The sequence below is a fragment of the Adiantum capillus-veneris genome, chromosome 27, assembly GCF_014529385.1.
Source record: "Adiantum capillus-veneris isolate H3 chromosome 27, ASM1452938v2, whole genome shotgun sequence".
In the NCBI taxonomy this organism is placed as follows: domain Eukaryota; kingdom Viridiplantae; phylum Streptophyta; class Polypodiopsida; order Polypodiales; family Pteridaceae; genus Adiantum; species Adiantum capillus-veneris.
Window position 1 is genome coordinate 79,372,293 of NC_140957.1, and position 16,661 is coordinate 79,388,953.

Here is a 16,661-nt window from a genome sequence, read left to right on the forward strand (position 1 = left end):
AGCAAGAACAAGGCATTGACTTTGATGAAGTCTTCTCTCCGGTGGTCAAGATGACTACATTGAGATGCTTTCTTGCATTGGTTGCCATATTAGATTTGGTGTTGCACCAAATGGATGTCAAGACAGCGTTCTTGCATGGTGATTTAGATGTGGAAATTTACATGCAACAGCCAAAAGGGTTTGTTGAGAAAGGCAAGGAAGATTGGGTATGCCAGTTGTTAAAGAGTCTTTATGGCTTTCTCAAGGCTACAAACGTAGTGAGTTCGATCATTGTCTATATACAAAGAAGGCTAAGGATGGTAGTTGGCTGATCCTTATTTTGTATGTGGATGACATGTTGATTGATGGCTAGCACTTGGAAGAAATTTCAGCTTTGAAGTCAAAGATGGCAAAATCGTATGACATGAAAGACATGGGTGAGGCAAGTCATATACTTGGTATGCGCATTGAGAGAGACAGATCAAAGAAGTTGATTTGGTTGTCTCAAACAGAGTATATTGACAAGGTTTTGCAACGTTTCAATATGGAGAAGGGAAAGGCATTGAGTGTTCCATTGCCACCATATGTGAAACTTAGCAAACAAGATTGTCCTGTGTCTGAGGAAGAACAGGCTGAAATGGATAAGATTCCATATGCGTCTGCAGTGGGTAGTTTGATGTATGCAATGATTGCTACTCTCCTAGACATTGCATTTGCAGTGGGAGTAGTAAGTCGATACATGTCAAACCCAGGCAAGAAACATTGGGAGGCAGTGAAAGGAATATTGAGATACCTGAAAGCTACAAAGAGTATGCGTATATGCTATGGGAGTCAGGAGCTGAGTGTAAAGGGTTTTACAGACTCAGATTATGCAGGTGATTTAGACAACCGAAGGTCTACGTCAGGGTATGTCTTTACATTGGCTGGTGGAGCAGTATCATGGCGTTCTAGATTACAAGATTGTGTTACTCAGTCTACTACAGAGGCTGAATATGTTGCAGCATCAGAGGCATGCAAAGAATCAATTTGGCTTAATCGACTAGTAACAGATTTGGGAATCAAAGAAGAGATGCCTGTGTTATATTGTGATAGTCAAAGTGCTATACAATTGGCTCGCAATCCAGTTTATCACTCAAAGACAAAGCATGTGGATGTGAAGTATCATTTCATCAAGGAAATGCTTGAGGATAAGCAACTTCAGCTTATCAAAGTTCACACCACAGAAAATCCTGCTGATCTACTTACAAAAGGACTTCCCTCAGAGAGCTTTGCGCATTTTCGCAAGCAGTTAGGTGTAGGGTAGTACATCACTTCTCTACATCTCTTGTATATTAGCTTGTATAGTAGCTTCTCTCACACTTAAAGTACCACATTGGACTTTAAGTGGGAGGTTGTTGGGGTATAAAGCCCAATGTGGTCGCCCAGGTAAGTGGGCGGGCCGCCAGGTATGTACACATATTCTTTTGTAAAAACCTAATAAGAACTCACTATGCTCTACACATTACAGTAGAGCGAGTTCACCATATCGTCGTGCTCTTCTTCTCACACTCTCTCTCGCGTCGCACTTCCGCTCGTACTCCTTCACACTCATGAGAAGGAACTTCATGAAGAGGTGACAAAGCTTATTAAAGCAAATGCTATATTTCCAGTGAAGGAGTCTAAATGGATTTTCCAGTAGTCATTGAGCCCAAAAAGAATGAAATATTTAGGGTGTGTGTTGATTTCAAACCTTTGAATACTGCCACAAAAAGGAATCATTATCCACAATCCTTCAAGGATGAGATCCTCAATCAAGTTGCAGGTCATGAACTCTACTCAATCATGGATGGATTTTTTGGTTACTTTCAAATCTTGATAGCGATTGAAGACTACCTTCGTGACTCCCTTGGGTCGTTTTTCCTATAAGATAATGCCTTTTAGATTGATTAATACCCTTCAAGGGTGGATGAATAAAGTATTTGCTCCGTACTTAGGTAAGTTCATTCAAGTTTTCATGGATGAAATTGGATGTTATAGCTTCCGGATCACACATTTGGGGAAGTTAAGATTGAGTTTTGAGAGACTTCAACGAGGGTAGGAAACTCAACCCAAAGAAGTGTAAGTTTGCTCATGTTAGTGGTCTCACAAAATGGAATTGAGGCTGACATTGAGAAAGTTAAAGCTTTATTGTTTATGGATCCACCCAATACCACAAAGGATTTTACATCATTTGTGCATAAACTCATGTATCTATATAAGGATTTTTTGGGACGCTATGTCAGTATGTGTATCCTCTCCAGAAGTTGAGCCAAAGAGTTCAAGGGTTTGAATGGAATAAGACATGCAACAAGCTTTTGATGCTCTTAAGGAGGTATTGTGTGCTTTACCGATAGTGAGTCCTCTTTACTTGGAAACCATTTTCTATGTATCTATTAGTGTGGGAACATTAGTTTTTGGGTCGACCCCCTTACAAAAGCAAGGTAGAACTTCATGCCTATATATTTTGAGAGCAAAATGAAGAATGCCAGTGAGTTCTCCTACACAGAGATGGAATAGTGGGTATTGGCATTGGTTCTTGCTTGTTTCAAGTTCAAGAGATATCTACTACCACAAATGTTCTATGCTAACCATGCCAAAAAAAAAATTGAGATGTAGTACAACATTTGAAGACTAGCAAGAAAATCTTAAAGTGGATTGTGGAACTGCAACAGTATGAGTATGAGTTCAAAGTTGATCATTCTATTAAAGCTCACTTGGTGGACATAGTGGTACACAAAGGGAGGGGAGCTTCCATCTTACCCAAGAGTTGATAAGGACAATCACGAAGAGGAAGTGGATATTGAAATTGCATATATGATGATGTTTTATGGGGCATATAGGAAATTTCTTCAAAAGGCAAGTTGTGGGTGATCGTTAAGAATCCAAAAGTCCATGTAATCTTTTCTAGAGAGTATGATTTTGCTAAAGTTGAAAGCAACTGAGGCCGAGTACCTAACTATTTTCTTTGGGTTGAAGTAACATACTGAGGTTGGATTGAGAAGAGTCATTGTGAAAGGAGATACAGTGCTAGTCATGAATCAGTTGCTTCGTTTGTGGAAATTTAAGGAAAACAAATTAAAGAAATGGTTTTGTGGCATCAATAAGCTTTTTCATGAGTTTGTGCAGATACAATTTAAGCATATTCCTCGTGAGCAGAATAAAGAAGCCAACGAGTTTACTAGGAACAAGTTGGATCTTTTGGTAGCTCCTTCAAATGTCAAAGAAGCCTTATATGTAGGAAGGGAGTCACTACAAGATGTGGAAGTATTTCTTGGTAAGGGCCAATGTCCAGAGAGCATGAACAAAATTCGGTGTAAGAGAATAGTTGCAAAGGCAAGAGACTACACAATGGTAGGTGAGGATCTCATGTTTTATGGCAGAGATAGAATTCTAAGGAAAGTACCATGCAAAGAATAAATAGGGTTGATTTTGAATCATTTCCATGAAGAGTCATCAAGGCAAGGAACAGGTTATCTTTCATATTCTAAGAGTGGGTTACCGTTGGCCCTCCATGATGAGAGATGTTTATTTTGGTGCAATTCATGCCATGAATGCCAAGTGTTTGCAAATAAAAAACTTTTGGTTGAGCCTCAAAATGCAATCATGTCTTTTGATGTATTTGCAAAATGGGGAGTGGATTATGTAGGTCTCATCCTAAGGACCAATAATGGCAAAATGTATATTCTTATTGTTATGGACTATTTGACAAAATGGGTAGAAGTGAGAGCTATAAAAGATGTAATAGTAGGAAGAGTAGCCTCTTTTTTGTATGAATAGGTGTGTTGCAGGTTTGGAGCTCCTATGGTTATCATTTTTTATCGTGGACCAAGATTTAGAGAAAAACTTGTTGGTGCTCTCATGGAGAAATTAAAAACTCAGCATATGCATTCTTCTCCTTGCTACCAACTATGCAACAGACTCATTGAAAATTCCAATAGTCAAATTGTGAAGATGTTATCAAAGTATGCTAGAGAGAATCCCAAAGAGTGGGATTTGTACTTAGAAAAGTATTTGTGGGCTTACAAAACTGCATATAGAATGTCCACACAACTTACACTATATGAGCTTGTTTATGGAAAGGAAGATCTCATGCCCATACAAGTGCAGTTGGATGCATTGAAATTATTGTATAGAATGCAAGGTGAGCATAAAAACAAATTGCAGGAAATAATTCTTACTCTAGAGTTGTTGCAAATGAACAGAGAGAAATTTTGTGATTATTATCTTCGACAAGCAGAAACAAGGATAGAGAAGTGAAAAAAGAGGATGCCAGAGAAATATATTAAAGAGGATTATCTTGTAATGAAATATGATTCTCGCTTGGATTGCATTTTTCAAAAGAAGTTGAGGAACAAATGGCTTGGGCCATACAGAGTGAAACATGTTTTTCCGAATGGCACATATGGGTTGGAAAAACTATTTAGTGAACATTTGCATTAAAGAATAAATGGTTATAGATTGAAGAAATATTTTTCAACGGATGCGTTCCAAATGCAAAGAGTCTCTTGGTCAAGCATAAATGTTCAACTTAGAGGGTGGACAATGATGATAAGCTACTTTTGGCATGTACATAGTAGTGGATATTTACATGGATATATGTACAAATAAGCGTAAATACATGCATTTGGAAGCTTTGCTAATGTGATTTTGGGTTTCAAATATGATGGACCATGTACATATTGTACATAGTTAGGTTTGTGTGTCGGCAACACAGTCACGCACATGTGCATACTTAGACAGGGTGTCGGAGTCTTGGATGGCTTCCTTTATCTCTAGGGTATTTATTTGATATGTCTAGAACCAAATAATGTAAGTGGAAGTTTGGATATGCTCATCTCGCCCCGAAAGTTGGACACGTGTGGTAACTATTTATCTCTCCCGGTATGCGGTGATGTGTGAACCGTCTTAAAATTGGTCAACAATGAATTTTTGGTATGTGGACATGCAATTTGAGCATCAAGGATCAAGACTAGGAGAAAATCGGTGTCGTTTGGGGTTTACCCCACAAAAAATACCATTGGGAGTCAAAATTGGCCATAAAAGGTCAAAAAATGGGTCAGAAGGGTGTGAAAGGGCTCTTTTGCACATCAACAATGGTGGATGTGGTGGCTCAAGTTGGGGGCTCCTTGCTTAATCAAAAATTTACAATTTTTCTCAATTGAAGAAGGACACAAGAGGGTTTCTGCATGGTGGTCTAGTGCAGTCCCGACTAGTTTGCTTCTTGTTTTTTAGGGTGTGAGGGAGTGAATTAGGGAGAGTCTATGGAATTTCTAATGTTTCCATGGATATATGTCCACAAGGAATTGAGGGAAGAAGGTGCTACTTTCTACAAGACAATATGAACCTGCATTAGTGCCATTAGGTTTGAGGCTACACCAAATAGTCCAATAGAGTGGAGTTTAGTGAAGCTCTTGCAATGGTTTGTGAGAGGTCTTTTTTGGCTGAAATTTTTTTGTTTTTTATGCTACTTCATGTGTCTTTTGGGGACCATTGAGAGTTTTGGTGATTCTGAACCTTGATCAACTCGACTCATTACATAGTGTCTGCTCATAGGCAAGGGCTTGTAGTTCGAGACGCTTGGAGCTTAAATTGAGTTTGGGGGGAGGATTTTCATTGATCTCTTGATTGGTTATATGTGAGGTGAGGAAATTAAAGGAATTCCTTGTGTTGTGTTACGGTGCGAGGGTGTGTATGTGCGCCCACGATGTCTTTTGCTCCATCCATGTGCATTTGCAAAAGCCATAGCAACTCTACCCACCACTTAACTACAAGGAGGAAAAATACCCTATGGAAAAAGGAGCCTACATGGCTATTGAATAGAGCCAAAACCCTAGGCTAGACATGACTAAAATATCCCGACACGAGAAAATAACCTCACACTCGTCGGGCATATCCACAAAACAACCCTCGCTCCCTAACACTTGTCCCTAGGAGAACTAAGACCGACTAGATGGGGAAGGGGGTGTCTATGACTTTTGAAATGCACTTACCCTAGTGCTATGTTTGTCTACACCAAGCTCAATTAGTGCCATAGCCCCTTGAGCATGAGCAAATATGCGGTTTTGCTCGAGAAAGCGAAAAAAAATATTGATTGTCGATTCACATAGTAGCACCCAACATCTCTCTCTCTCTCTCTCTCTCACACACACACACACACACACACACACACACAAAAACTCCATCCGCATGACATTGTAGTACATTTTGCAGCTTTCTCGTCTCATAGGTCACTTTGGCCTTTTGAAGATGTTAATATAACATTTCATTTCTCTCTCTCCTCCCCCCCAAGACACACACATACAATCGTATTGTGAAGTCAAGTGAAAACAACCACCACCCCTCAAAGACCAATATGCTTCTTGTAAGCAAACAGGCTGGAACTAAAGATCAGACACAAAAAAACGAGGCCATAAAATTAAAAAATGTTGGTTGAGATCAACAATATTCTCCAAATTAAGGTTGTCCTTAAGAAAACCATATGATCATTCAGGATGGCCTATCGATATTACCAATCATCAAGTAACAAGGAGAAGAAATGGCTTTCCTTTGTTTAAGCCATACGTACCTAGATAAAGAGCCCAAATTCACCTATGAAGGAAAATGTAGTTATAGTCTCATGGTAGTCATCCACTACTACAGCATCTCCACTAGCAACATCAGTGTCCAATAGTGGGTGTAGAACTAGGTACTAACATATGCTCGCAACACAACACACACGACACCCATGCACACACATGAGCATACATCAACAAAAAGTTCAACTTACTAAGTTTCTCTCACGACTCCGGAGATCAAGGCCAAGATGAAGCCTAGCACTAGAAAAAAGCAATAGATAGAAAGAGCTATTGCAACAAAAAGGGTAGTTGATAGGGCATACAAGCCACTTAGAATAAGAATTTCCACAATATCAACTGGTCGCAACTCGATCGAAAACTTCACAACGTGAAATCTGCATCTCCTCCAATACAACAAACAAATCCAGAAAGAGCCCAAATTCACCTATGCAGGAAAGTGCACCTACAGACTCACAGCAGTCATCCATAAGAAAATATAACCATCAACCTCATCATACATAGTATTGACTAAATACTACAAATCCACACCATTGATAGGATCATTTGGCAGAACCTACAGCAGCACGAGGGTGGTGGAAAAGGAGACCACCCAAATGTAGTAAGACTTGGCACAATACAAATACAAATACAAATACAAACACAAATGCAAATGCAGACGGAAGAATGTATTCAACTATTATTTCTTGTAGGTTTCTCATTACACTAATACCTAAGTTGTGTCATGTACACTCTTCTGGAAAGCTACTTTGCATGCCTTTTCTTTACGTTCTCTCTGCAGGTGCCATGGTATCAACAGACTATCGTGGTAAGGTAGGAATGTTGAGGTTGCCAATTGACGTGGTGCTGGAAACAGATTGCTGTAAGACCTCATTGGCATTGTAAGCGACGACAGCACCAGCTTCCACCTGCTCAGAAAGGTTTTCTTTGGAAGACACCCTGGGGGAGTCCTTATTCGCATCATTACCATAATTAGCCTCCTCCAGGGCACGTGCTATATGGCGGAGCTCATCAGCAATGGTGCTCATAGATGGGCGGTCAGCACCCTGGATAGAGAGGCATTGAAAAGCAATAGTAGCAACTGCCATTATAGATGAGCGCACCTGCACCTGAGCGAAAAACTCGTGTCACCTGGATGTGTGTGTGTGTGTGTGCGCACGCGCACACGCACGCGTGCGCACGTGTGCGTGTGTCTGCTATACATAAATTTACACATATACATTGCACACTATAAAGTGGCATTACATTACCAACACTATCAAAAATAAAAGACATGGATATTTACCATCATCGCATCCAACGCCTTGTGACTTGATACACTTGAGGGCTCTATAAGGAAAGGGTCAATGAGCTCTTCCCCTCTCCCGTCTTGCATACACTCCATGAAGAGAACAGATAGACTTATAAATTGGGGCTCCCGACTCCTATCAATAGGCTTCTGGCCACTGATAAGCTCCACAAGCATGACTCCCAAGCTGTATACATCACTCTTATCTGTTAGTTGTAAAGTCTGAAAATACTCCGGATCCAGATAGCCAACGGTGCCTTGCACGGCCGTTGACACGTGCTGCCTTCCTTTGGGGACAAGTCGAGACGCGCCAAAGTCTGCCACCTTCACCCACAACAGATTCTCTCTCTCTCTCTCTCTCTCTCTCTCTCTCTCTCTCTCTCTCTCTCTCTCTCTCGGGAAAAACATAGCTAACATTCTATTACATGGACCCCTTGGAGCATCCAAAATGGTGCCGACACGAACGCCGTAGACAATTATTAAGGCTAGAGGCCAAATTTGAAAAAGTCACAATTCTATAAACACGCCAGGGGACAAAAACCCTCCTAAGGGTAAAAAGTGCCTTGGCAACTTCTGGATAGGGGGATAGGCGAGGGTATCCACCAGAACCTCTGAAAAGAGAGGCACCTCCAAACCGCTATGAAGAGGAAAACCACCCAAGGAAAGCATGGGGCGTCTCTGAAAAGGCTCAAGACAACATCAATGATGCACTGAGAAGCAACCACTGTAGATGAGGGTGAAGGATAGGTGAGGTTGAGACAGCAACCACTGGCGAGGAAGAAGAAAACACCACCAATGAATGCCCTGGAAGAAACAAGGAACCCTCCTGTCAACCAATAGGTAGCCACTAAAAAGCACCACCGAAAGATGGTCCAGCACGGTCATGTCAAAGCCAGCAAGGCCACCGGGTGGTAGAGGATGACTGAAACAACGAAATATGTCACAAATTGCCGACATGTCAAGCCACTAAAGAACAGAGCCAACCTGCAAATCCCGATCGAGGGGCCTAATCCCTAGAAGCAACAGAAGAAGCAGAACCAACAGAAGAAGTTTTACCAACTTGCAAAGTCTTGCCGAGTGGCCTATTTTTTTAAAGAAGAGTTCCCACCAAGTTCCGACCAATGGAATAGATCCCGGCCGAGGGGCCTAAAACTTGAAGAAGAAGAAGAAGAAGAAGAAACAGAAGGAATCCCGACCAACTTACAAATTAGCAACCAAGGGGCCTCAAAACCCTAAAAGTCAAAGCAAACTTGTTTAAAGTGCCCGAAAGTGGCCAAAACGAAATCAGACAAGTTTATAACCTCAAAATATGATGACCTGGCACCTATACGGACATTCTGGAATTCGCAGCGGATTTTTAAGGAAATCCTGAAATTTTATAAAAGTGTTTTTTTGGGGTCAGCTTTTCATATTTGATGCTTTTAGGCTTTGGGCCTTTAAAGATGAGCTTTGGGGCCCTCTCTGGCACTCTTCAACGCACAGATTGCAGAGGAGGTGCTCCCCAGCTGTTGTACTTTGCGAATCAACAATAATAAAGAAATACCAAAAGGGGCACTAGCGTTTGGGCCAGTGCTCTCTTGGGATGGAACTCCGCCACTCCCCGTCTCGTGTCGTGCATCTCTTTCAGTTTTGTTGTTATTTAAGGTGCTTAAAGTTGTTCAATCTATTCTTTTCTGTTGGCACGTGGTGCCCTTCCCCGTTACAAAACATACGAGAATGGTCCAAAAGCGCTTGTGGAGACTCTCATCGCAGCCAACCCCACGCCACCTTTGTAGGAGCAAGCAACCAACAAATCAAAGAGAACTAGCGTGGCCACCTTGTAGCGGGAGGGCACCACATGCCAACGGAAAAGAACAGACTTAACAGACTTTATACACTTTAAAACAACCGAACTGAAAGACATGCACGGCACACGAGACATGGAGTGGCGAAGTTCCACCTCAAGAGAGCACTGGCCCCAAACGATGGCACCCTTTTCGGTATTTCTTTATATTGTTTGAACAGTGTATAACTTGTGGCTTTGCTCTGCCTCTCCACACGGTAGAATGCCAGAGAGAGAGCGCCCACACTTCATATTTAAAGGCCCCGAGCCATCTAAAAGCAGTTTACAGGAAAAGCGTCCTCTAAAATTATAAAGAGTACAAGGGATGCCAAAAGCAGAGCCCTAAAAGCATCTACTCTAAAAGTACTTAAACTCAAAAGCAACTGCTCTCAAAGCAAGCTCAAAATCTGCCAAATCAGCTAGCGTGACTTGAAGAAATCCATACACGTTGCCACGTCATAAACCAGCACAAATTGTAGAAATGTCCGTAAAGTTGCCACGTCATCAGCCAACGAAAGTTGTGGGTGTCCGTACAACTTCCACGTGTCATTTGCACTGCCACATCGCTGACTTGTTACAAAGTCCCAAAAGCATTTGGTCCAAAAGCTAGCACTGAAAAACAGCCAACGCAAAATTCGAAAATCGGTACACTACCACATCAGCATGCGGGCATCCGTACAGTTGCCATGTCATCACCCTGTCAACGCAAATTACAGAGGATCCATACAGCAACCACGTCATCACTTTTTACCCACTAGAGTGTGTGTGTGTGTGTGTGTGTGTGTGTGTGTGTGTGTGTGAGAGAGAGAGAGAGAGAGAGAGAGAGAGAGAGAGAGAGAGAGAGAGAGAGAGAGAGAGAGAGAGAGAGAGAGAGACTTACTTTGGGCCCCATCGGACGGAAACTTGCAAGTTAGGTTGGGTTAGGATTTTAATCCTAACCTCCTAACCCCTTGTGATTTTTAGGCCCCTTTGATGACGTTCTAAAAGTTGGTGGGAACTTCTTCTACTGCTGCTTCTAGGGTTTTGGCCCCTCGTCCGGGATTTGCAGGAGGGCTAGGGTTAGAGGCTCCGTGAGCCGTAACTTGTTCCGTCTTCAACGGCCTAATACGTCTGCAATTTGTGACATCCCCTCTTCTTGAAAAAAGAGTAATCGTTTGCAATTACATACCTACAAAACAACTCAAGTTAGCTCAAAAACATCCGAGGGTCAATCCCTAGGGTCATTCAGTTTTCTTATCCATATCGGAGCTCTTGATATTCTGGTGTAGCAAAATTAGCCATCACACCTAGACCGTGTTGATCTGTAACTAGTATCTTGATGCACTAAAATTACATACCCAGGCAATCTCACCCAATTAGAAAAATCGGAGCTCTTGATATTCTGGCGTAGCAAAATTAGCCATCACACCTAGACTGCACTAATCTGTAACAGGTGTCTTGATGCACTAAAATTACATAGCCAAGCAATCAAGACACTAAAATTTTAGTGTCTTGATGCACTAAAATTACATACCCAGGCAATCTCACCCAATTAGGAATATTTGGTGGTTGGCACATCACAATGCAACATGGATGCTTACATATGCATGTTACGAGACACAGAAACATATAGTCGTCGATGAATAACCATCCCAGTCCGAGCCATGAGCTGTTCAACAACTCCCTCATCACTCCTCTCACAAATAACCTAAAGAGGTCCGGGCCATGAGATTTAGAGGCCTTTTACAACCAAACGTTCCCCAGACCGCAGCCTGCCTCGCTTGGAGGCGTTAAGAGTAACCGTTGCTCAGACTATTCTTCAATACTCCCTCCGTAAATAACCATCCAAGTCCGGGCCCATGAGTAAAAACAACACTTTACAAACATTCAATACTCCCCCCGTAAATAACCGTAAGGGTCCGGGCCATGAGTATAAACACCACTCAATCATTCAATGTAATGTGCAGCGGAAGTGTCACATGCACATCTAACCCTATGTGCATGTGGACAAGTTGTTCCTACTTCTTCAATTTAGGTAGCCTAGGAACTCTTTTGGCACCCTTGTGAGCCTATACGCAAGCCGTGCATGTCCAGGCACTTAGAGTAGCTACATACTCTCTGATTGCACAACCCACGATCAGTAGCATCGTGACCTAGTACCTGAGCATTTTCCACCACAATGACCCATTCCTGTAGTTGCATGTGAACCACCTCTTATAAGGTCATTTATTTCAAAAATGACTTTATTATTTTCGCAAAATCGTGGGGGTTGAATGGAGCCTGCTCGACCCAGTTCTAGGCACCTATATAAGCAGCCCCCGGGCAACAAAAAGAGGTAGGGACACAAGGAGGTACAACTGTCTGCAACGCCTCAGGCTTCCTAGCGTTTTTCTCAAGAGCACTAAGTCTAGCGTTTTTGCAACTATCTGCATCAGCATTTGCATCTGAAGGACCAGTGTTTTCAGCCCATAAGACCAGCCTGGAGATTGATTTTGTAACAGACTTGGACACTCCAAGTCAAGAATCAATCGCGACAGCACCAAATAACCACTTCAAAACAATTCACAAATCACAATAGATTTGCAATGGCCCGGCGGAGTTCCGTGCCTAGAGATATTGGCCCCAAAGACTGGCGCCCCTTTCGGTATTTCTTTATGTATTAAATCAATGTCAAAGTACAAAGAGCGGTTAGGGTTTCACTCTCAGACTCTGCGTCCAGATGCTCTGCAGAGTGAACCCTAAACCGTGTATATAAAGATTACAAGGGATGCCCAAAAGCAGAGCCCCAAAAGCTTTCAATTCAAAAGCAGTTTCTCTCTCTCTCTCTCTCTCTCTCTCTCTCTCTCTCTCTCTCTCTCTCTCTCTCTCTCTCAATGAGAGCAAAATAAAGCAATTATGCCTTTCTCTCTCTCTACCTTCCAAAGCGTAGCCAAAAGCTGAGATTTGCGACACTCAAAAAAATTGTTTTTTTTTTTCCACCTCCGTGATTTTCGGAAATATCCATACACTGCTGCCACGTGGCATGGCCGCCTGCTTTTAGGGTTTCCAGCCGTTTTAGGGTTTCAGCCAGCAGTTAGGATTAGGGTTTCCAGAGATTAGGGTTTCTGCAAAATTAGGGTTTCTGGCAGAAATTAGGGTTTGCAGGAATTTTAGGGTTTTTGGCAGAAATTAGGGTTTTTGCTGTCGACAGCCACGTCATCACTTTGTGACATATCCCCCTCTTGAAAGCATTGTAATCGACCGCGATTACGCCTGCAAAACCGACAAAAGCCATAAACCGTCTTAGCAGACACTGACTATTAGTACCTATGTACTAGGAACACACATCTAGCACATGTACCAAATCGACAGTCACATCACACGACATCACTAGACATCACAAGACATCACATAACATTCAACATTCATTTGGATCTTAAGACCATGATTTATCGGCAATGTAGCTAGCAATCACATCTAGGTCCAATCGGGACCTCATCATGTCAAATTGACTAACCCCTATTGCAACCATGTCTATTCGAGATCAATCAGACCAAAATGCTACAGTCATTTCGTCTATCAGTTCCTGCACTCAAAAGAAGTCAAGAACAAATCAGTATCATTATCAGGAATTCCATTTCATAAAGTCATCCAGCAGAATACTGTCAACTCTCAGTATCCTTGAAGCTCAAAGAGACATCAGTGACTTTAGTATCAAAATCAAGGCATCTATTGACAAAGGAGCGGAGTAACTCCCCTCTTGTGCATCCCACTGCACCAGATCTCCGGTTAAGCTGAATTCTGGGTTCCGTTTGGAGTAGACTATGCTAAACCAAAAGCATCGAGGTAAAGTTTCACAATCTGAGCTAGGTCCTCCTCCATCCACTTCGCATCCAATGCAGGATAGTTCTTGAACTTAACCAAGAACCGCCTTCGGACTTTACCTTTAGTCTTCGTATCCTTATGTGCCAAAATATGTTCAGGAACAAGGATCTCCTCGTTTTCTTCCACTTTGGGTTGCTCATCAGGCTCCCCATCATCAGGCACATCACCCTTAACAGGTTTCAAGAGACTCACATGCAATGCATTGTGAATCCTCCACGTATCTGGCAGTTTCAATCGGAAGGAGACATCATTTATCTTTTCAGTGATCTGGAAAGGTCCGTAGTATCGCATACTAAGCTTTGGAAAAAAGCCTCTCCTTTCCCTTTTTTTTTTCTTAGGCGTGTCTTCGCAAAACGTAAGAGCACCCAATTATCGTCCTTCAATTTCAAGTCGCGACGATGGCGATCCGCTGCCTTTTCCTATCATTCTTGAGACTTCTGCAAAGTCTCGCGAACCTTGGCAAAAGTCGTATCCAAGTCTCGCGTATATTCATCCGCTTCAAAAATCTAATCTTTCGTGCTCAGGAAGGGTGGACCCTTCGTAGCACTTTCAACAATCTCAAATGGCGTCTTCCCCGTCGAAGAGTGTATCGTGTTATGTAGGCAAATTCCACCAAAGGTAAGTACTTTTCCCATTGAGTCTTCTGATCCGAGATACAAGACTTCAATAAATCTAAAACCACTGAATTGACAATCTCAAATTGCCCGTCAGACTGCAAGTGGAACAATGACGAGAATTGCAACTACGTACCAATGTTCTCTCAAATTGCCTTCCAAAACAAACTCATAAATCTGGGGTCGCTGTCGGAGACAATCGTCTCAGACGTGCCATGTAATCGGAAAATCATCGTGATCATTCTGTGTTCTCGGGAGATCAAAAATGAAATCCATTTCAATACTTTCCCAGGGGCGGGTGGGTATGGCTAAAGGCTGTAACAATCCCTGTGCCTTATGCCTGTCAAACTTGACCTTCTGGCATACTGAGCAATTGCGCACAAACTCTTCCACATCCTTTTTGAGTCTCGACCAAAAGAAATATCTCTCTACCCCCTTCATGGTGGTAGCAATGCCGCGATGACCCATAAAAGGTGGACAGTGGCCATTCAGTCATAACCTTTTCCCTCAACGGCTGTGTAACGCACAACATGGTTTTTCTCATCAAGTAGCCTTCCCGAATGGAGTATCCTGCTACTGTTTCCCATCCCATATCCGTGTGAAAATATCTGCAAAATCTGTATCTGTGGCATATTGGTCGACCATATCCTCGAAGCTCCTATGATGTATCACGGAAATAGCTAGAACCAACGGCTTCCGAGACAAAGCATCTGCCACCACATTCTTCTGTCCCTGCACATGGACAATCTGGAAGTGAAACTATGACAAGATGTTCACCCACCGCATCTGCTTTTCCGAAAGTTGCTCCTGTGACAAGAAGTAGCGCAAACTCTGATGGTTTGTAAAGACAGTAAAATCCGCTCCGAGTAGGTAATGCCGCCACTGAGTAAGAGCATGGATAACCGCCAAAAGCTCTCTCTCATAAATTTGTGGTGTTATCTCCGGCCTAGAGAACAATCGACTCTCGTAAGCAATGGCATGGCCTTCTTGCATAAGACCGCACCCAGACTACGACCACAAGCATCACAAAATACTTCAAATGACTTCTGCGAGTCCGGCAAAGTCAAAACTGGTCAGTAGTCAATTTCTCTTTCAATGTCTGAAAGGCAGTCACCTTTGTGGATCCCCACGAGAAAGGTACTCCTTTCTGTGTCAAGATATGCAAAGGGGAAGCAACCTCTGCAAACTTTTGAATGAACCGTCTGTAGTACGAACACAGTCCCAAGAAGCTTCCAACTTCATGGACATTCTTCAAATCGGGCCAATCACTGATAGTGTCTATCTTGGCCGGATCCATTTGCACTCCTGCTGCTGAGACAAAGTATCCCAAAAAGTGTATCTCTGATGCAGATGATCTCTGTGTTCTGCCTCATTCTTGGAGAAAACAATGATATCATCAAAGAAAGTGCCAACAAATAGCCTATACTCTCGAAAAATCCTGTCCATCATCCGGTTAAATTTCGCAGGAGCATTGGTTAAACCAAAAGACATCACCAAAAACTCAAATAACCCAAAAGTCGTCCGGAAAGCTGTCTTGTAGACGTCTCCCGACGCGATTCGGATCTGATGATATCCACTCTTCAGGTCAATCCTGCTGAAGCACGAGGATCCCGGTAACCTGTCGAGTATATCATCGATCCTAGGAATCGGAAATCTGTTCTTGATGGTGATTTTGTTGAAAGCTCTATAATCGATGCACATTCTCCAAGATCCGTCTTTCTTCAAATCCAACAACAGTGGAGACCAATACGGTGAAGTACTATGCTGGACAAGACCCTTTTCCAAGAGGTCTTTTACTGGGTTCATAATCTTTTCATTCTGTACTCGGCTCACACGGTAAGGTGGCCGGTTCGATGACGTGCTTCCAGGTATCAGGTCAATGGTCTGATCTTCAGCCCCTCTAAAAAGCAATCGGCATGAGTGTGGAGAAAAATCTTGGCGTTCTTTTGTTCAGGTCAAAAATATTAAACCTTTATCCATCGTTCAGTTCTCTCCCAAAAGAATGAGTAAAGAAACTGAAGTTCATCAAGTACAATCTCTAAGCCCCTCATTTGTCAAAGTCGCTATCTCGGCCCGATAGTCAACCACGGCGTAGTTCTGGTGGTACCAAGGGATTCCGAGTAGAACGTCACTCGCGTGCCCTGAACACCCCTGTCATTGAAAACGAAGTTTGCCAATGCTCGATGTAATGGCAACATCCCGTCCGGGTGCCAGTCGAACTAACTCCGCCCGTGGCGTCAGTCTGTCGGGCGTAATTCCAAATCGAGCCGCCAATTCCAAGTGAAAAGAAGTTGGCCTTGGCTCCTTCAAAAGAGCTTCCTGATCCTTCACTTTGCCCGAAAAAGCGGCAAAGTTTGTACTTTCATTCATTTGATTTGGTGCAGGTCGCACGCCATGTGGTACCAATTCTGCTTTTCTATCTACCTTTTCTGCCACGTTCCTCATCTGCTCTCGAACTCTCAGGCCTGTCGTCGTCCTTATCATTCTCTTCTTTCGGTGCCTTTTTAAGGCACTTCGCGTAGATA

General features: G+C 42.7%; 1 protein-coding gene across 3 annotated transcripts in view; it reads right to left on the reverse strand.

Annotated features, from left to right (window-relative positions):
- Positions 1-7,222: 7,222 nt before the first annotated feature.
- Positions 7,223-16,661, reverse strand: part of LOC147422261 (wall-associated receptor kinase-like 6) — an 84,818-nt gene continuing 75,379 nt past the window's right edge. For all 3 annotated transcript variants that reach the window (XM_086503115.1, XM_086503116.1, XM_086503117.1), the window contains 2 exons: positions 7,855-8,181; positions 7,223-7,678 (listed from right to left, as the gene is read on the reverse strand). In XM_086503115.1, the coding sequence (XP_086359241.1) occupies positions 7,370-7,678; positions 7,855-8,181 (636 nt within the window). In that variant the 3' untranslated portion in view covers positions 7,223-7,369. The remainder of the gene's footprint in view (positions 7,679-7,854; positions 8,182-16,661) is intronic.